The following is an 18660-nucleotide window of genomic DNA, read 5'->3' on the forward strand; positions in this document are numbered from 1 at the left end:
AAGAATGACAAATGGCAATGATAATAGGAGCTGACAGTTATGTGCAGGGCATTTTGTTAAAAGATTCATATAAATGATTTCACTTCAGTCTAACACCTTGTGGGACAGATTTCATTATTCCCTTTTACAAGATCAGGAAATGAGAAACCAAGTAATTAATTTCATACAAATATTAAGAAGCAAAATGGTGAACCAAACCCAGGTTGTTGTGATTTCAAAGCCTCTGGCCTTCACTACCACACTGTGTGTCTCCAGACTAAAAGAAGGAACACCACTGCAATGGGGACAGCACTGTTCTTCCTAGATCCAGGAGAATGCTCAAGTTCAACTTCAGTTCATGCGCTGGAACAAGTAGCAGACATTTACTGAGCGCTTACCACGTGCTAAGCATTACTGACAAATTACTCATTTGACCTTTACAACAATTCTATAAATATGGAACACAATTACTATTACCCCATTTTACAGGAGAGAAACTGAAGACTGATTAAATAACTTGTTGAAAATCACATATGAAAGGGGCAAAACCAGGGATCCGGGCAGTTTGGGCTTTAGACTTGTGCTCTTAACCTATTTAGTACAGAATTTTTTTCTCTCTCTCTTTAAAAAGTTGCTACAAATAAGCAAATGGCAGTTTAGAGAAGTTATGCAGCCCGCCCAAGGTCACACAGCTATTAAGTGCCCTGAGATGGTGAATTTGAACATCAGGTTGCCTGACTGCAAAGTCTATGCCCTTCCTTCCTCTATGTAGCATGTACTATCACCAACCTAAAGATGATGGGCATGGATAAAGTGTTTAAAGAGAGAATACTGAGCAAGAATTCTGAGTACAGAATCCTCAAACTTTACAATGTTAAAGGCAATGTGAGTAGCTATGACTACTACCAAACTAAAATATTTTGTCAACTCAAAGTGAATCTAAAAGCAAAGGTCTAAGTAAAGTAGTAGTGGACACTGCTGCCTTCTCACAGTGGCCTTGCTCTCATTCTGCTGGTCTCTGAAGTTCAAGGGTAATGGCATACAAATGAAGACAGTCTGGGATAAAAATCAAAGAAGTTTTTCATTGTCACATTGTAGGAAAATTAAGAAGTGAAGCCTAAACAGATACAAGGACAAAATGAGAAGTAAAAACGATAAAATAAGGCTGTGGAAAAGAACAGAATCTCTACTTTTTATAAAACTGTTTACAAAGATGTTGGTAGAATAACATTATTGAATAATCTCATTCAATAAGCAATTTTAGAAAATCAGTTTTGTTCAAAATAATAGAAATAGGATAGCAGACAAAGTTTTCTCTCTCACATACTCCTCTTAGCCTTAGTGGACTTCTTATAGTTTTTCATATGTACTCTATTTTTTTTTTATGTTACTAGGGATCTAACCTACACTCTATAACTGAGTACACATCCCCAGTTCTTTTTATTTTTATTATTATTTTTTTAAATTTTGAGACAGAGCCTTACTAAGTTGCTAAAGGCCTCAAACTGCTAAGGCTGGCCTTGAACTTGCAATCTTCCTGTTCAGCCTTCCGAGATGCTTGGATTACAGGTCTGTGCCTCCACACCTGGCATGTTCTGTGTTCTCTTGCCACACTACATTCTTTTATTGATTCAACAAAAACTGTTGTCACCTACCATGTGCCAGACATCATGCTTGGTGATTGGATGAGTGCTCTCAGGAAGCTCATGTTATAATGAAGAGACAGGTACATTTACAGGACAACTGCTAAGCATTATGACTGTCTCGAGAAGGGAAAGTGCCAACAAGGAGAAGAAGAGGGTGCTATGAGCATACACGGCGTCTAATGTGTCCTAAAGGTTGAGAAGGCCCTTTTCAGTGAAAATGTCATTTAAACTGAAGTCTGAGGGATGGGCAGCCAGTCAGCACATAAAAGAAACAACTCGGCTCACAGCAGGATATTCTGCTAGCGAGGGAAGCTAGCCAGTGAGCTAGTGAATGTGACAGGGATGTTAGGATGACTTTCAGAAAACTGTAATAACCACCCTGTAGATGGTGGTGCCATTCACTAAAACAAAGCACTGTAGGCCCTGAGCAAGTAAAGGGAAGATACTGAATTGAATTGCAGACCCGTGAGCTGTATACTGACGAGGCAATCAGGGTAATGAGCAATAGGCAGTTACACATAAAGGCTTAGGGCTTAGAAAAAATTCTAGTCTCAGAGTCTTCTGGAATATAAGTATATATAAATGAAGTCATGGGAGAAGATTGATAAATCACATAAGGACAAAAAAGTGTAGAAAATAGACCCAAGTACCAAGCGTTCAGATGACAATAGGAGAAATAAAGAAAAACAAGCAGTCAGAAAGAATAAAAAAACAGGAAAATATCGTAACATAAAACAAAAAAAGACAATATTTCAAAAAGAGTTATGAAGTGCTTCTAAGAGGCCAAGTTAGATGGAAATATTTGCTTTACAACATAGAAATGCATCTTTGTTCAACTGGCTAAATTTATATTCATTCTCTGGGTTTCAGCTGGGTTATTTTTTGTTCTTTTTAGTTATGATAGTAGAATGTATTTTGATATATCATACATACATGGAGAGTATAACTTCCCATTCTTGTGGTCGTACCTGATATGGAGTTATGCCGGTCGTCATGTATGAACATAGGAAAGTTATGTCTGATTCATTCTACTGTCTTTCCCATTCCCATCCCTCCTCCCTTTCCCTCATTCCTCCCATCTAATCTGATGGACCTCCACTCCCCACTATATCCCGTGCCTATTGTGAGTCAGCATTTGCATATCAGAGAGAATATTTGGCCTTTGGCTTTTGGGGATTGGCTTATTTCACTTATCATAATAGCCTCCAGTTCCATTCATTTACAGGCAAATGCCATAATTTCATTCTTCTTTATGGCTGAGTAATATTTCATTGTGTGGATGTACCACGTTTTCTTTATCCATTCATCTGTTGAAGGACACCTAAATTGATCCATAGCTTAACTATTGTGAATTGTAAGCTTGGTTATTTTCTCCAGCTAGCACTTCCGGAATTCCTGATTCTGTCTGGAGTACCCATTCCATGTGCCCTGTACACACCCCATCGTACCATTTATCATTCCTCATTGTAATTGTGTATTTTCTGGTCCATATCTCTACTGTACTTGAAATTTGCTGAAACAAGACTATGGTCTGGTTCAACGCTGAATCTCCCCTAAATGAGTCATGCTCATATTTGTGTCTCATCCTTACCATGGCAACTAGCTAGCATAGTACCTGGCAAAAGGCAAGTATCAATAAAGAGTTGTCAACATTTATTTAGTACCTATATGTCACTGAGCTGGATATGATGGAGGGAACAAGGCGGTAATGAGTCAGCAACAACTCTACCTGCAGGGGGCTTCTTTTCTGATTACATGCAGCTAAAACTTAAATACGACTAAAGTATATTTCTTACCATTTCAGTAGTCATCACTTTGGCTACAATATGTGTTATAGTCTTTCCAAAGTCTCTTTTTCCTTTCCTACGTCTCAGAATTCTTGGAAAGAAAGGTCCATGAACTCTATAGTAAAAACATTTGTGATTGAATTAATATGGAGAAGTATTGATCCTTGTTTAGTAAAGAAAAATAACTAAGCATCTTTGAGAAATATGTTCCATTTAAGTTCTCTGAGTGAGCAATTGGATGGCAATGCAGTGATTAGGGTCTTTTGGATGATTGTGTTTACCCTTAAACTCTAAGATCTTCTCATTTCAGTGGGCTGTCCCTAGCAGATGGCATGCAATCCACTACAACTAGCACTTCAGCCACCTCAGCTTTTCAATAGATTAGAAAAAAAATTGATCATATTTTCATAATCCAGAGTTTAAAACTCACAGAAAGCAGAGGTAGTTTATGTCTTTGTGACACTGAGGCATAAGAAAATTTGGGGACATACCTAATGTGAAATGCTATGTTCAATTATCGGTTGTCTTGTTTTATAAACTGTGGTCTCTGTAGAATAATTAGCTATTGTCAGCCTAGCAGAATTATTCTAGTTTCTCAGTTGTTTTTATGCTATTTGCCATCAGCACTTTTAATTTTAATTCCATTCTTTTTTCTTTTTTCTACTTCTCTTTATATTTCTTGTCTCTGAATCATCATCTCCAAAAGAAAGTCAGAAAAAAAAAATTGAGTGTAACTGTTGGACTTTATTATTGCTGTCAACACTCCTTTGCCAATGTCAGAGGTGTCCCGCAACCTCCCTGGGTGTGATCTTCATCCTCGGCAGCACTTTGATTTGATTACTGCTTGATGCTAAGGGATTTCGGCTTTAGTGCTATTTGTGTGTGGGGTGTGTGTGTGTGTGTGTGTGTGTGTGTGTGTGTGTGTGTGTTTTGCTAGGGATTGAACCCAGGGCCTGGTGCATGCAAGGCGAGCACTATATCCCCAGTCCTAGTGTCAATATTTTTAAGCTTATATCTTTTGGGGGGTGGGTAGAATTGAACCCAAGGGTGCTTAACCACTGTGCCACATCCCCAGTCCCTTTTTGTATTTTATTAGAGACAGAGTCTTGCTGAGTTACTTAGGACCTTGCTAAATTGCTAAGACTGGCTTTCAACTCGAGATCCTCCTGCCTCAGCCTCCTGAGCCACTGGGATTACAAGGGTGCCTCACTGCACCCAGTTTTAAGCTTATATATATTTTTTTATACCTTTATTTTGTTTATTTTTAAGTGGTGCTGAGGATCGAACCCAATGCCTCACAAGTGCTAGGAAAGCGCTCTACTGCTGAGCCCCAGCCCCAGCTTATATCTTAAATAATATTTTTTTGTGAAACACATGCTTTTAGGAAACTTTTTAACAAGTTGTCATGTAAGTAATCAACATTTGAATTTCAAAACATTAGCAATGTCCTCTAAATAAAAAGTTTCACTAAGCATTTCAAAATGAAACCCCTCATTATATCAATTTAAGCAAGTAGTTTTGATCTCGAGAAATAAAAATATCGGGCATAGTTTTTCATCACATACCAGATTATTAGCTGCTCCAAGTGTAAAGCATCCTAAACATTCGGGAAACCACAATAGTTTATCACTCTGTCCTTGTTTTAAAATCAAAGGTAAATATGTGTTTTATAAAAAATAAATTTATTAAGGTCTGGGCTGGGGTTGTGGCTCAGCGGTAGAGCACTCGCCTAGCACGTGCAAGGCACTGGGTTCGATTCATAACAATAAATAAAATAAAGATATTGTGTCCAACTACAACTAAAAAATACTTAAAAATTTATTAAGGTCTATTTACATACAAGACACTCATTTTAAGTGAATTACTCCATGATGGTTCACAAATGTACACACTTATTAAACTCAATGATAACAAGACATGGAACATTTCTATCACACTAAGCAGTTCAGACACTGATCATCTGTTTTCCATCATTATAAATTTCTCCTCCTCCTCTTCTTCTTCTTCTTTCCTTTTGTTGGGGGGCAGTACAAGGGCTTGAACTCAGGGACACTCACCCACTGAGGCACATCCCCAGAACTATTTTATATGTTTATTTCGAGACAGGGTCTCACTGAGTTGGTTAGCATCTCGCTAAATTGCTGAGGCTGGCTTTGAACTCCTGATCCTCCTGCCTCAGCCTCCTGAGCCGCTAGGATACAGGCATGCACCACCATGCCCAGCTAAGTTTCCCTTCTTTGGAATTTTGAAATCAGACTGTATTTCTTAGGGAAAATTTAGATCCCCAGCAATATTAAGCCAAGGTACCCAGAGTTCCTGTGTACTACCTGCTCACCTTCCTCACTGCCAGCACCCAGCACCAGCACCAGAGTGGTACAGTAACTACAACAGGTGCACCTACACTGACATCACTGTTGCCCAAAGTCCACAATTTACATTAGGGCTGACTCTTGGTCTCCTCCATTCTAGGGGTTCAGCCACCACTTTAGTGTCACTTCCACTGAAAGTGACACAAAAACACTAAACACTCTCAGTTCTCTGCCTATTCACCCCCCTCCCCGACAGCCCTTGGCAACCACTCATCTCTTGCTGGCCTCGAGGCTTCGCTGTTTCCAGAACAGCAGGTAGTTGGAGTCATGTAGTAGATAACTTCCTCAGATTGGCTTCTTTCACTTAATAATAATACACATTTACATTTCCTTTGTGATCTCTCATGGCTTGAAGTGTTCCTTCTTTTCAGCGCCGCGTGAAAATCGCTTGTCTGGATGCACCACAGCTTGTTCATGCCTCACCTGCTGAAGCACAGTTTTGTTGCCTCCATGTTTTAGAAATTATGAATAAAGCTGCTGTAAAAATCCATGTGCAGGTTTCTGTGTGGACGTTCATTTTCAGTTCACAAGGGTAAATACCAAGGAACATGACTGCTGGATTATATGCTAAGAGCATGTCTAGTTTTGTAAGATTCTTCCAAACTGTCTTCCAAAATGACTACACCATTTTGCATTTCTACCAGCAATGTTTCACACCTTTCTTGAAATTTCTTTTTGGAGGGTATCAGGGATTGAATTCAGGAACGATTAACCACTGAGCCACATATATTTTACTTCAAGACAGGGTCTCACTAAGTTGCTTAGGCCTCAATAAATCGCTGAAGCTGGCTTTGAACTTGAGATCTTCCTGCCTCAGCCTCCCAAGATGCTGGGATTACAGGCATGCACTCCATGCCCAGCCCTTTCTTGGAATTTTTAAATGAAATAATATACGATCTGTCTTCTTGTGTCTGGTATCCCCCTCTCCCTGCCTCAGTCTTCTTTTTTTTTTTTTTTAGCTCCGTCTAAGTTACTGTGTGTATTAGCAATATGTTTCCTTACATTGAAGAATAGTATTTCACTGTAGGATTTTTGTACACAAGATCTTGTCATTGTCGTCTGTGAATAGATAATTTTACCTCTTCTTTTCCAACTGGGATACCTTCTATTTTGCTTTCTTGCCTAATTGTTTTGGCTAGAGCCTCTAGTACAATTTGAACAGAAGGGGCAAGAGTGGACGTCTTTGTTTTGTTCCTGATTATTTGGGGGGAACATCTATTCTTTTACCATCAAGTGTGAGGCTGTCAGTTTTTCGTAGATGGTCTTAATGAAGATTAGGAAAATCCCTTCCAAGTTTTTGGAAAGTTTTTTATCATGACAGGTCATCAGCTCTGTATTCTAGAAGGAAGTTGTGCCTGGCCCACGTTCCCATGAGGTACAGAGCAGCTGTCAGTCATCTGTGGTTCCCCCCACCCCCACCCCTCCTCCAGGTGCCAGCATGCTAATAGTCAGTCAAGGCTCTAGGTGGCATCTCTCTTGGACCCCATCCTTTTGCAGGTCTCTGGCTTTCAAGATAGCCTCCTTAACCTTCCAGCAGCCACTCTGCCAGTCCTGAACTCTCTTCTTGGTCACCTTAAAAAAAAAAGACTGTATCTTTTGCTGCCAGAGCTAAGGGAATTTGAGATCACTCCCAGACCAAAAAGTCACAGATTCCTGTTTCTTACTCATTTTAAGGATAAGCCAATTTCCAGGCTAAACTTTTTTTCCTCATTGTTGCCTTGACAACTTTATAGTTCCTTCAAAGAGTCAGATACTTGTAACATATTTCGTCAAGATTTTATAACAGTTATCTGGTAGCAGTGTTTGACCAATCCACTTATTTTATTCCTGGAACTAAACTGTCTGTGATTTTAACCTTTGAGATGAGAGAAACCTTAATGCCATTTTACACCTAGTGATGAAAACTTATATTCAAATACAACTTGTGGTAAATGAATATGCAGATTTCTAGATAAATAGATTTAAAAAAAATCTTATCTACTTGGTTTCCCAAAGCAGTCCTAAGGTTTGTCACAGTAACATCAATAACAATAAAATATCAAACATAGGCACTAAAATAATGATAGAGTTCAAGTTTGGAGAAAAATGCCAAAAGAAAAGATTTTGGCTAACAGTTATTTGCAAGATAAATAAAAAGTGGCTCAGAATTCCTAAGGGCAATGAACACACATAGGGATTACACAATTGAGGTATGGAATAGTCACTTGGTTCCATTCAAGATTTTCCATCAATTTTTGGACCATGAGCAAGATTCTGGTTTTTTTTTTTTTGTTGTTTTTTTAATTTATAAAACAAAGACAGAAATAATGATTTTCTTCATTGCAGAGTAGTACAAAAATATTTTAATACATGTGAAGTATTCTGGAGAATTATGGTGAGTAAATATACATTGCTTTATTTATCACCAAAAACAGCTTATGTTGGTTATAGAAGCTGGAATTATAAAGCCGACAAAAAATTAATCAGTTATTTACTTCACATATTATATGTAGAGCCAATCCACCTAGTCCTTTTTTTATGTTTTAGGAAAGCCATGATCAAAAAAGTCTGCCTCTATACCACAATCAAAAAAGGTAAAGATGATAAATAAGGAAAGGGCTGAATTATGGGAATTTTTTTTTGCTAAAAATAAGACAAGTGAATTCAGCAATAAAATATAATTTTCCAAAACTTACAATTGTACCTTGTGCTTAATTCATGAATTAGACATCTAATTTTATAATCTATTTTAATCAAACCATTATATATGACAAGTGCTATTATAAAAAGAAAACGTAATCTTTTATTTCTATTTAAAATAGAGCCAATTATTACCGAAGGCGTAAATCTTCCCACATTTTCAATAATCCACAGAGCATTACTATCTCATAGTATTTTTTCCAACATTCAACAGCCTCTGCCGCAGATGGATCTTCTTTAATATTGCTCTGATACTCGATGAGCTCAACACGTTTGTTTTTGTATTTCTCCAAAGTTTTTTTAAAACGCTGGGCAATAGGGCCAGGTATGGTTCCATCCTGTATGTCACACCACCTGAAAAGTAACAGTACAGTTACAAGGTTTCTTATCAATAAAATGCTCAATAATTTTAAAAACTGTACTTACAAATTAATTCTTTCTTCAATAAGAGCAGTGTAATTCTCACAACTTTCTTCATCATCCCAGTCTCTCCAAAGAAAATCATAAAAAAACCTATAATAAACCAAATTAAGATGATAGTAATAAAGAAAAACCACCATTGTGTTTAGAATTTTAAATATTCTGATGTCAAATTATGTATATAAATCTCAATTCTCATGAAAAATATTTTTAAATGACCTTCCAGTGAACCAAAAAGAGAAAAAACTTTCAATATTAGATAATCTGGGCTTTATTTTAGATTCTGCAGATAGGAAGATAATGTTTCTGGAAGTGATAATGTAAAATTCACTTTTAAATTTTCATAGTCATAGTTTTGACTATGATTTTGTTCAACAAAGAAATAATATGTAAGATCTAACAAAATTTGTAGGTAGAACGTTAGAAAAACAAAAACATGCCAAAAATATCCTTTATGAACAGCTTCCCTAACTGCATCAACTTATAAGAAGCAATCATAATATGGTTGATGACATCTAGTATTCGTAATGTCTTACATCTAACAAGTGAAATTTAATATATTTAAGATACTTACATAGGAATGGAAGTTTCTAGAATTTTTAAAAATTTACTCTAAAATGCAAGATTTTTAAAAAAGCAAACTTTTCATTACTCATATATACTACTTCTGCAAATAAAGGTAACTAAAAGTTTTACAAATGCATTATGTTAATTAAAAATGGACAGCCTGAGCTGGGGATATAGCTCAGTTGGTAGAGTGCTTGACTCACATGCACAGGGCCCTGGGTTCAGTCACCACCACCACAAAAAAAAAGGATAGCCTTATGAGGTGGCACAGGCCTGGTAGTCCTAGCACTCTAAGAGGCTAAGGTGGGAGGACCTTTGAGCCCAAGAGTTTCAGACCAGGCTGGGCAACACAGGAAGATCCGATTTTTTTAAAAAGGGAAATTTAATCCATCAGTCAGTAAAAATTAAATTGATAAATATTTACAAAGTGCTTATATGAGCAAAGCTTACACATTAAATCAATTGTTGAATATCCTAATTTTAATTTTCAGAAGTAGAAAGTCCTATTACCTTACAACTTCCAAAGCCAGAGCAACATCATGTATATTTGCATCTTGTCCTTCAACAGGATACACTTCCAAGAGAGGGACACTATGCTCCAGTTCCTCCAAAATCTCATCAACCAAATCCCGTGGAATATTTGCAATGTTGGAAGAAAAGGGCTCAGCCACCGAAACAGTAACTTTGAAACAAGATGATGAATTTGGTTGTGGTTTACAAGTTACCTAAGATAAATATTATAAAATGTGTAATTCCAAATACAAGTAGACTACAATTTCATTCTCATATGTGAGCTAATTATAAAGTTTCTTTTAATTTTTTGACTTCTCTAACAACATATAAGAAAAACTGTAAATAAATATTAAATTATAGGTTTTTTGTTCTTTTTAGTTATACATGACAGTAGAATGTATTTTGACATATTATACACACATGGAGTATAACCTCCCATTCTTGTGGTTGTACATGATGTGGAATTTCAATGGCTATGTATTCATATATGAACATAGGAAAGTTATTATGTCTGAATAATTCTACTGTCTTTCCTATTCCCATCCTTCCTCCCTTCCCTTCATTCCCCTTTGTCTAATCTCATGAACTTCTATTTTTTACCCCTACTCCCTAATGTGTGTTAGCATCTACATTATCAAAGAGAATATTCGCCTTTGGAGTTTTGCAACGGGCTTATTTCACTTAGCATGATAGTCTCCTTTATGGCCGAGTAATATTTCATTGTGTATATGTACCACATTTTCTTATGCATTCATCTATTGAAGGGTACTAGCTTGGTTCCATAGGTTAGCTATTCTGAATTGAGCTGCAGTAAACACTGATGTGCACAAATGGCTATAGCATGCTGATTTTAAGTACTTTGGGTATATACCAAGGAGTGGGATAACTGGATCAAATGATCGTTCCATTTCAAGTTTAAATAACAGTTTTTCAAACTCTACTTCTTAAACACATGAGATGTGAAATTTCACGCAAGGAATTGCACATCTCTTCCTATATTATTTACTGTATTTCTATGTTTGAGTTGCCAGACTTCTGTATTTCATACAGCAGTAACAAAAAAAAAATTCTGCCACAAAATCAAGTTTAAAAATACTTATTTTCTATATTAAATCAATTGTGAAAGGAAGGCCATCAGATTTTTATAAAAGTAGGACATTTATTATTTCATTATCATTATTATTATTATTCAGGCTGAATAAATTAATCTTTGTGAACAATATGCTATGCTGTGTTTGTCTTATTTCACCACCGTACAGAGATGTCTCCAGCACTTGTCTGAAAATCTGTACTGGAGACATCACTGTGTCATGATGAAGTAAGATGGACAAACAGGTCTAGCGAGTGTTACACAATCCATATGTGTGCCAATGACCATTTACATATAGGAAATATTTTCAAATCAGTGAAAAAATATTTCAAATATTTTCAAACCCAAGCTTTGAAATACAAATTTAAAACCTACTAAATAGAAATTCTATTCTTTAAAGCAGTAAAGGGACAGAAAAAAACTAGGAGTGGCATTTCAATACATATTATATCCCACAAGTATTTACCACCACTAATCATCAAATAAAAATTTACTTTAAAAAAGAATTTCTTGACCGTCTTCCACCAGCCTCTTATTCCTGCTCCTTAGAGACAACCATTATCTATTCTTCTAGCTGATCATTTTGTCATTAATTTATTAATATTTTAAAAGTTGTTGATAGTCCTTTATTTATTTGTATGCAGTGCTGAGAACTGAACCTAGTGCCTCCCACATGCCAGGCAAGTGCACTACCACAGAGCCTTAGTGCCAGCCCTGACATTTATTTAAATTATATACATCTATCGTTGTATTTGTAGTTTTGATTTGTTTTCGTGTTTGGCATTATATATTGATTTCCCTTTCTGAAAAATAAGAATTCAGCTGTCTCATTTCTCACCCACAAAGACCCACATTCTCTTGGCTTTCCATCCACCAATTTGACTATATCTTAATATTTAACACTTAATATACTGGAAAAGTATTAAAAGACAAAATTGCACAAATCTAATTTTACAAACATTTTTTATTATAATTTGTTCAAAACATTACAAAACTCTTGACATATCATATTTCATACATTTGATTCAAGTGGGTTATGAACTCCCATTTTTACCCCATATACAGATTGCAGAATCACATCGGTTACACATCCACGTTTTTACATAATGCCATACTAGTGTCTGTTGTATTCTGCTGCCCTTACTATCCTCTACCATCTCCCCGCCCCTCCCCTCCCCTCCCATCTTCTCTCTCTACCCCTTCTACTGTAATTCATTTCTCTTTTTTTCCCCCTTTCTCCTCACCTCCTCTTATATGTAATTTTATATAACAATGAGGGTCTCCTTCCACTTCCATGCAATTTCCCTTCTCTCTCCCTTTCCCTCCCACCTCTCTTTTACAAATCTTAAATGGCTTTATTTGTGATTCTAGAATCGGGGAGCAGTCTGGACCAGATTGTTCATGTGTCCGACCCCCACCACTAGGGCAGGTTACATTGATAGAGAAAAGGAAGAGACTTAAATAAAATGAAGCCAGGCCCCGTGCGGTGGCACCTGCTGTAATCCCAGCTACTTCAGGGGCTGAGATGGGGATCACCAAGTTCAAGGTCAGCTTGGACAATTTGGTGAGACCCTGTTTCAAAAACTGGAAAGCACTAGAGATGTAGTTTAACGGTAAAATGCCCCTGGATTCAGTCCTCAGTACCAATAAATGAATACAAATAAAAAATCTTAAAAATGGGAAAAAGAGACAGCCTGATTCATTTGCTTAATTTTCTATATGCCTTTCACTAATCTGAGCCCAGATTCCTTAAATTGTATAAATCTCTTCTTGGTGTGTTCAGACGCAGTAAGTTTGTGTTTGAAATGAAATACTGGTTTTGTTTTTCTTCAGTGCTCTGACTAGTTCCAACATGAGCTGTGTGTCTGCCAGGCACACAGCTGCTGTCTTGTCCCTGTCACTCTGGGAACCCCCTTAGCTTCTCTTACATCGGCCTCTGCCTTCTGAATTGGATGCCTTCAGGTTTCTTGGAGCCTTCAGGTTTCTTGGTGGACTCCCTTGACTTTAGGCAACATTCACTGACCTCCTGAGGAACCGTGGGCAGGGCTTGACTTTTGGGCCTAACATATTAAAAAATGTCTTTTCCCTCCCTAGTCGTCTTAAAAGTATGGCCAGGCACAGAATATATTTTCAGAACCTTTTAAAACTAAGAATTACTGTTGAGAAGTCCAATGCCATTCTTCCTGTTGATTCTTTACATGAATCTATTTTATTGGAATCTTCTGTCTCTGGTATTCTCAAAATTCACTTTGTACTGAACATTTAGGTGCTTTTTTTTTTTTTTTTAATGCTGGGGATTGAACCCAGGGCCTAAGTCATACTAGACATTTTTCATTTTTTTAAATTTTGAGACAGCCTCTCAAAAAGTTCCCCAGGCTGGCCTTGAACTTGAGATTCGTGCCTCAGCCTCCTGAGTTGCTGGGATTATAGGCATAAACCACCAGCCTTATCTTTTCTTTATATGTCTGTTATTGAGTTTTTAAATACCTATTTTTTCCTTTTTCTCTATCATTTCTGTTTTTTTTCCAAATGTCTCCTTTTATGTTGGTTTGACCTATATGAACATTCCTTCAAATATCTGATGACCTGAATATGAGCTCATATTTAGTAGCAGAACACCACACAGGTGATTGGAGGGTCCTTGTATTTGGGTAAACAACCCTCCGAGTGTCTCCCCGTGGGGTGGCCTGCCTGGATCTTCCCGTGGGAATGCCGCTGCATATCATCATTCAGTCTTTGGTTTTGGTCTGATCATCTGAGTTCCAAACTTCATGCCTGGAGGGATCTGCCTTAGCTGCCAGCATCCTAGCAGATGACTGAGGTCGAAGGCAGAGGATCCAAGATTCAGTACCAGTAGACCTTCCTCTCAGTGGGGTACTCCCCCAACCTTGCTTCTCAAAGCTGATTTCTTACATCTAGAAATTTATGTCTTTTACCAAAATGGGGGAATTTTCAGCCATTATTTCTTCCAATATACATACATACATACATATATATATATTTTTTTTAATCTCTCTACCCACATTTCATTTTCTTCTGGGACTCTGAAGACATCACTGTTTAGTCTTTTGTCACAGTCCAGCAAATCCCTGAGTGTTCTGTTCAATTTTTTTTTTTTCCCAGCCTGTTTTCTCTCTGGTACTCAGATTTGGTAATTTCTATTTTTCTTTTTTTTTTTCATTTGTTCTTTTTAGATATACATGAATTTTGACATATCATACATGGGGTAGGTAATTTCCATCGAGTTTTCATTAATTAATGAACTTGATAATGGTTTCCTCTGTCTTTATTATTTTTGGTTTTTCTTTCCTACCACTGTTAGTATTTCCAGGCTGTCCCTCCTCTAGTACTCAGTCGAACATGTATGAAGCCAAAAGAAAACACAAACGACTCACCACCTTGTCATTCCTTGGGTCATGGGGTCCCTAGCCAACTGTTCTTGTGTTTGTTTTAATTAATGAACTTGATAATGGGGTATGTAGAGGTACTCAGTGGGAGGAATGGGAAAATCTGTCCATCCCTTCTTCCTAGAAGTCCCTGTTTCTTAAATAGCCTTTCAACCAGTTCTTAACTCCATCTTCAATCCCACTTCCAGAGTCTTAAGAACAAATCTGTGAGCCTTTCGGGATTACGAAATGTAAATAAGGTGGTGTTTTGTTGATGAACCCAGCCTAATTCCATCTTAAGACTGGGAGTCATCTTGTCACAAAGTCATGAAAAGTAAATTTCTGTTTTACTATAAATCACTGAGATTTCTAAACTTGTTTGGGATTCCTGACCGTGCTCTGAACTCACCCATGCCTGCATCTTCTTGACCAGAAGACAACCCTCTCTAAAACCTCAGTGGCACCTGATAAATTCTGATGTTGGGATCTGAATTTACCTTGAAATATCATGCCATGTAGATCATCAATCTGCTGTCTGCCCTTGTATTACGTTTGCCAAAACCCCATTAGATGTAAGTTCCCAAGACACCCCCGTTTGTAACTTTTTGCGCTATATAAACCTTTTTTTCCCTGACAGGTGGGCTAATCTCTAGCCCAGGTTTAGGAGAGACAGTCGCTGGCCAGCTTTTGTGTACACATTACAAGCTTGCTTTAATTTGATTTAAACTGGTGTCGGTGGTCTTTTCTTTGTGTTGTGGTTCAACTGTGTGTGTGTGTGTGTGTGTGTGGTGCTGGGAATTGTGGTGCCTGCTAGGTAAGTGCTCTGCCACTGAGCTTCATCCCCAGCCACAATTCCACTTCTTAGCTCTATTAATTCTGCTGTTTATCTGATTTGCACTTTCTAAATCTTGTTGCCACTGTCTTCTTTCCCATTCTTTTTGTCCTTAATTTGGTGGAAGACTCTACAGACAAATAAAATACACTACAAATTTTCAGAAGGAAAAAAGTTTAGATATTGGCAAAGGACTAATGACATTGGCTTCTCAACTGGAAACACTGGAAGCTTGAAGACAATGGAATGACATTTTCCAAATTCTGAGCATGAAATCAAGCCTAGAATTCATATAACCAAAAGATCAAACACACATGAAGTTACCAAAAAGGCATTTTTAGGCAAACAAAATGCAAATAATTTTATCTGCTTTGTACTCTTAACTCATGAAGTCAGCAGAATAAGATCCACAGCCAAAATGAAAGAAAACAAAGACAGGAAATCTGGGGAATAGATCATAACCTAAACTATTCACCAAATGAGAATGGTGAAGAAACTCTTAGAATGTGATGAAGGGGGACTGGGCGGCTCCCAGCAGGTCCACAGATCTCCAGTCCAGACTGTAACTCATAAGAATGCAAAGGCTGAAGACAAAACCAGTAGTTTGACCATAGTGAGAAGACTTCCATAATCGGGGAAGAGGTTTGGGATAAACTAGTGAGGAGTGCGTAGAAGACAACACAATAAAAGGAAGGTTATTATTGACTCTAGGAAGAATGTTTTAAAATACCTAATAAATGACCTGCCATTATGCACAACTATAATGCACCAATAAAAAAAAAAAACATGGAAAAAAGGGGCTGGGGTTGTGGCTCAGTGGTAGAGCCCTTGCCTAGTATGTGTGAGGCACTGAGTTTGATTCTCAGCACCACATATAGATAAATGAATAAAATAAAGGTCCATCAAAAACTAAAAAAAAAATATCTTTTTTAAAAAGGCACAAGAATCCACTACTGAAGTTGAGAGTACGTGTTGGGAGCAACAAATGGATCATTGCTTTGAACTCCATAGCCTTGAACAGCTGGACTGCCCCTTTGGGATTCTCTCAATACAATGGAGCCCGTTTGCAGGTGGCCACTGTTAACAGGGCAGATTCCATGCCTGGTTTGATAGGTTTAAATTCAGATGCCTGCTGCCCTGGGGTGAAAGAAATATGGGCACACTCAAGGGCCTTGAGGTACCAGCTGTCTGGAGCTAGAAGACAACATTGGGTGAATAGATAAGCCCCAGTCAGCCTCTTCCTGCTGACACTGTTTACCTTGAAGAACTTTTCCTGACAAGAAATCCCTTTGATGTATTTCTCTTTAAAGATTTTGCAGGCCTTTTCCCTTTGTTAGAGGAATCAGACCCATCAGGACTGATCTACCCACCAGACCCCTGCTTTTGAAACTAGTGTTTCTGTCTTTTATCTTTATTTCTAAATATTTCTTCAGACTCTTAATTTCCCAGCCGGTTCACCCCTCTCTTTAGTTGACAGATCCCTCGATGCACTGGACGTCACAAGAAGTATGGAAATAACCAGGATGCAAAATGTGAGTGTGGAGACAAGCTCAGGTGACTACCTCTGTCGTCAGAACTCAGAGCAAAATCAGGAAAACAACTGCTTTCAGAATCCATTACACATCTCCATATCAAAGATTCTCTGTGCCTCAACAAGGAATATAAACAAAATTCTAAAGCATGAGGACAAAAAATTGGGGATGGGAGGGTAGGTATCTACAAAAAAGGTTACTGATGGTGACTTGTATATACTGTTTGTAAACGATTTTAATATCAACTGTGATTCCATCACCAGAGATCACCACCTTTTGTGCTCTGTCTTTTTGGTAGTGCCAGGGATATAACTAACCCAGGCCCTTGCATATGCTGGGCAAGCCTTCTACCACTGAGCTACATCCCCAGACTCCCTTTTCTCTCTTTTCTAAGTCACTAGTCACTAGTGTGTTATTTTGCTAACTTAAGTCAGTTTTTGCTGGTTCGAGAATGGGTATGAGATGATAGCAGGCTGGTAACTCCTGGAATCAGGAATCCCCCTGCCTCAGCTTCCTCACTGCTGGTCCTACAGGTACCCACCCCTCACCCAGCTGTCATTAATGTTGTATGACTACATAATATTCTACTTTGAGGGAAGGGGTTGTGGCTCAATGGTAGAGCACTCGCCTAGCATGGGCGAAGCCCTGCATTTGATCCTCAGCACCACATAAAAATAAATAAAATAAAAGTATTGTGTCCAACTACAAAATAAATATAAAAAAAAATTCTACCTTGAGTAGAGATCATCATTCATTTGGTACAGATCTTATTAAGAAACTTGTTATGGTATTCACCATTTTTTAATTTTATAAATATTGCTTAATTCTTTTTTTTTTTTTTTAGAGAGAGTGAGAGAGAGAATTTTTTTTTTTAATATTTATTTCTTAGTTCTTGGTGGACACAACATCTTTGTTGGTATGTGGTGCTGAGGATCGAACCCGGGCCGCACGTATGCCAGACAAGCACGCTACTGCCTGAGCCACATTCCCAGCCCCTTAATTCTTAATATGTATATATTTTTCTGTATTTCTGATTCCCATAGAATAAATTTTTAGAAATCAAATGAACTATTTTAAAGTTTTTGATGTATCTTGCCAAAATGTTTTCCACAGAGGTTAAAAAAAAACCAGTTTCCTTAATTCTGGACCACTTTATAGCCAAATTTAAGGGTATGCTAAATTCCCTTCCAATACAGTATTATATTTCCAAATTTTTTGCTAATTGAATGAATCTGCCATAGGAAGACTAATGGACCCCAAAGATGTCCATGGCCTAATCTATGGGACCTGTGACTATGTCACCTTACAAAAGGGACTTTGCAAAAGGGACTTTTCAGACATGATTACTGCTAAGAACAATGAGATGGAGAGGTTATCCTGGATAACCTAGGGAGGTCCAATTTAATCACAAGAGTTCTTTAAGAGGGGGGCAACTTCTGAGGTCAGCCAGGGCCCAGAGAACAATGGGACCCCTCTCTGGGCCTTGTAATTCTGGTGAGTCACCCGATCTGCCAATCAGGGAGATCGAGAAGACCCTAGAGAACATGAAGCCAATCAGTGCACATTTGGCAAAGAGAAGGGTTTTTTTTTTTTTTTTTAATAAATTCTTTTTTTTTTTTTTTTTTTTTTAAAGAGAGAGTGAGAGACAGAGGGGGACAGAGAGAGAGAGAGAGAATTTTTTTAACATTTATTTAGTTTTTCTTAGTTCTTGGTGAACACAACATCTTTGTTGGTATGTGGTGCTGCTGAGGATCGAACCCGGGCAGCACGCATGCTAGGCGAGCGCGCTACCGCTTGAGCCACATCCCCAGCCCCAAGAGAAGGGTTTTTAGAGAGGAAATGTCCCTGATGCTTCCAAGA

At 37.8% G+C, this 18660-nt stretch overlaps 1 protein-coding gene across 1 annotated transcript in view; it reads right to left on the minus strand.

Moving 5' to 3' along the window:
- The window catches only part of Shcbp1l (SHC binding and spindle associated 1 like), a 35206-nt gene that overhangs the window by 10230 nt on the left and 6316 nt on the right, over positions 1-18660 (minus strand). The window contains 4 exon segments of the mRNA XM_005319869.4: positions 3422-3527; positions 8596-8814; positions 8887-8973; positions 9958-10172. Coding sequence (XP_005319926.3) covers positions 3422-3527; positions 8596-8814; positions 8887-8973; positions 9958-10172 — 627 coding nt within the window.

Source organism: Ictidomys tridecemlineatus, chromosome 10 (assembly GCF_052094955.1).
Source record: "Ictidomys tridecemlineatus isolate mIctTri1 chromosome 10, mIctTri1.hap1, whole genome shotgun sequence".
NCBI lineage: Eukaryota > Metazoa > Chordata > Mammalia > Rodentia > Sciuridae > Ictidomys > Ictidomys tridecemlineatus.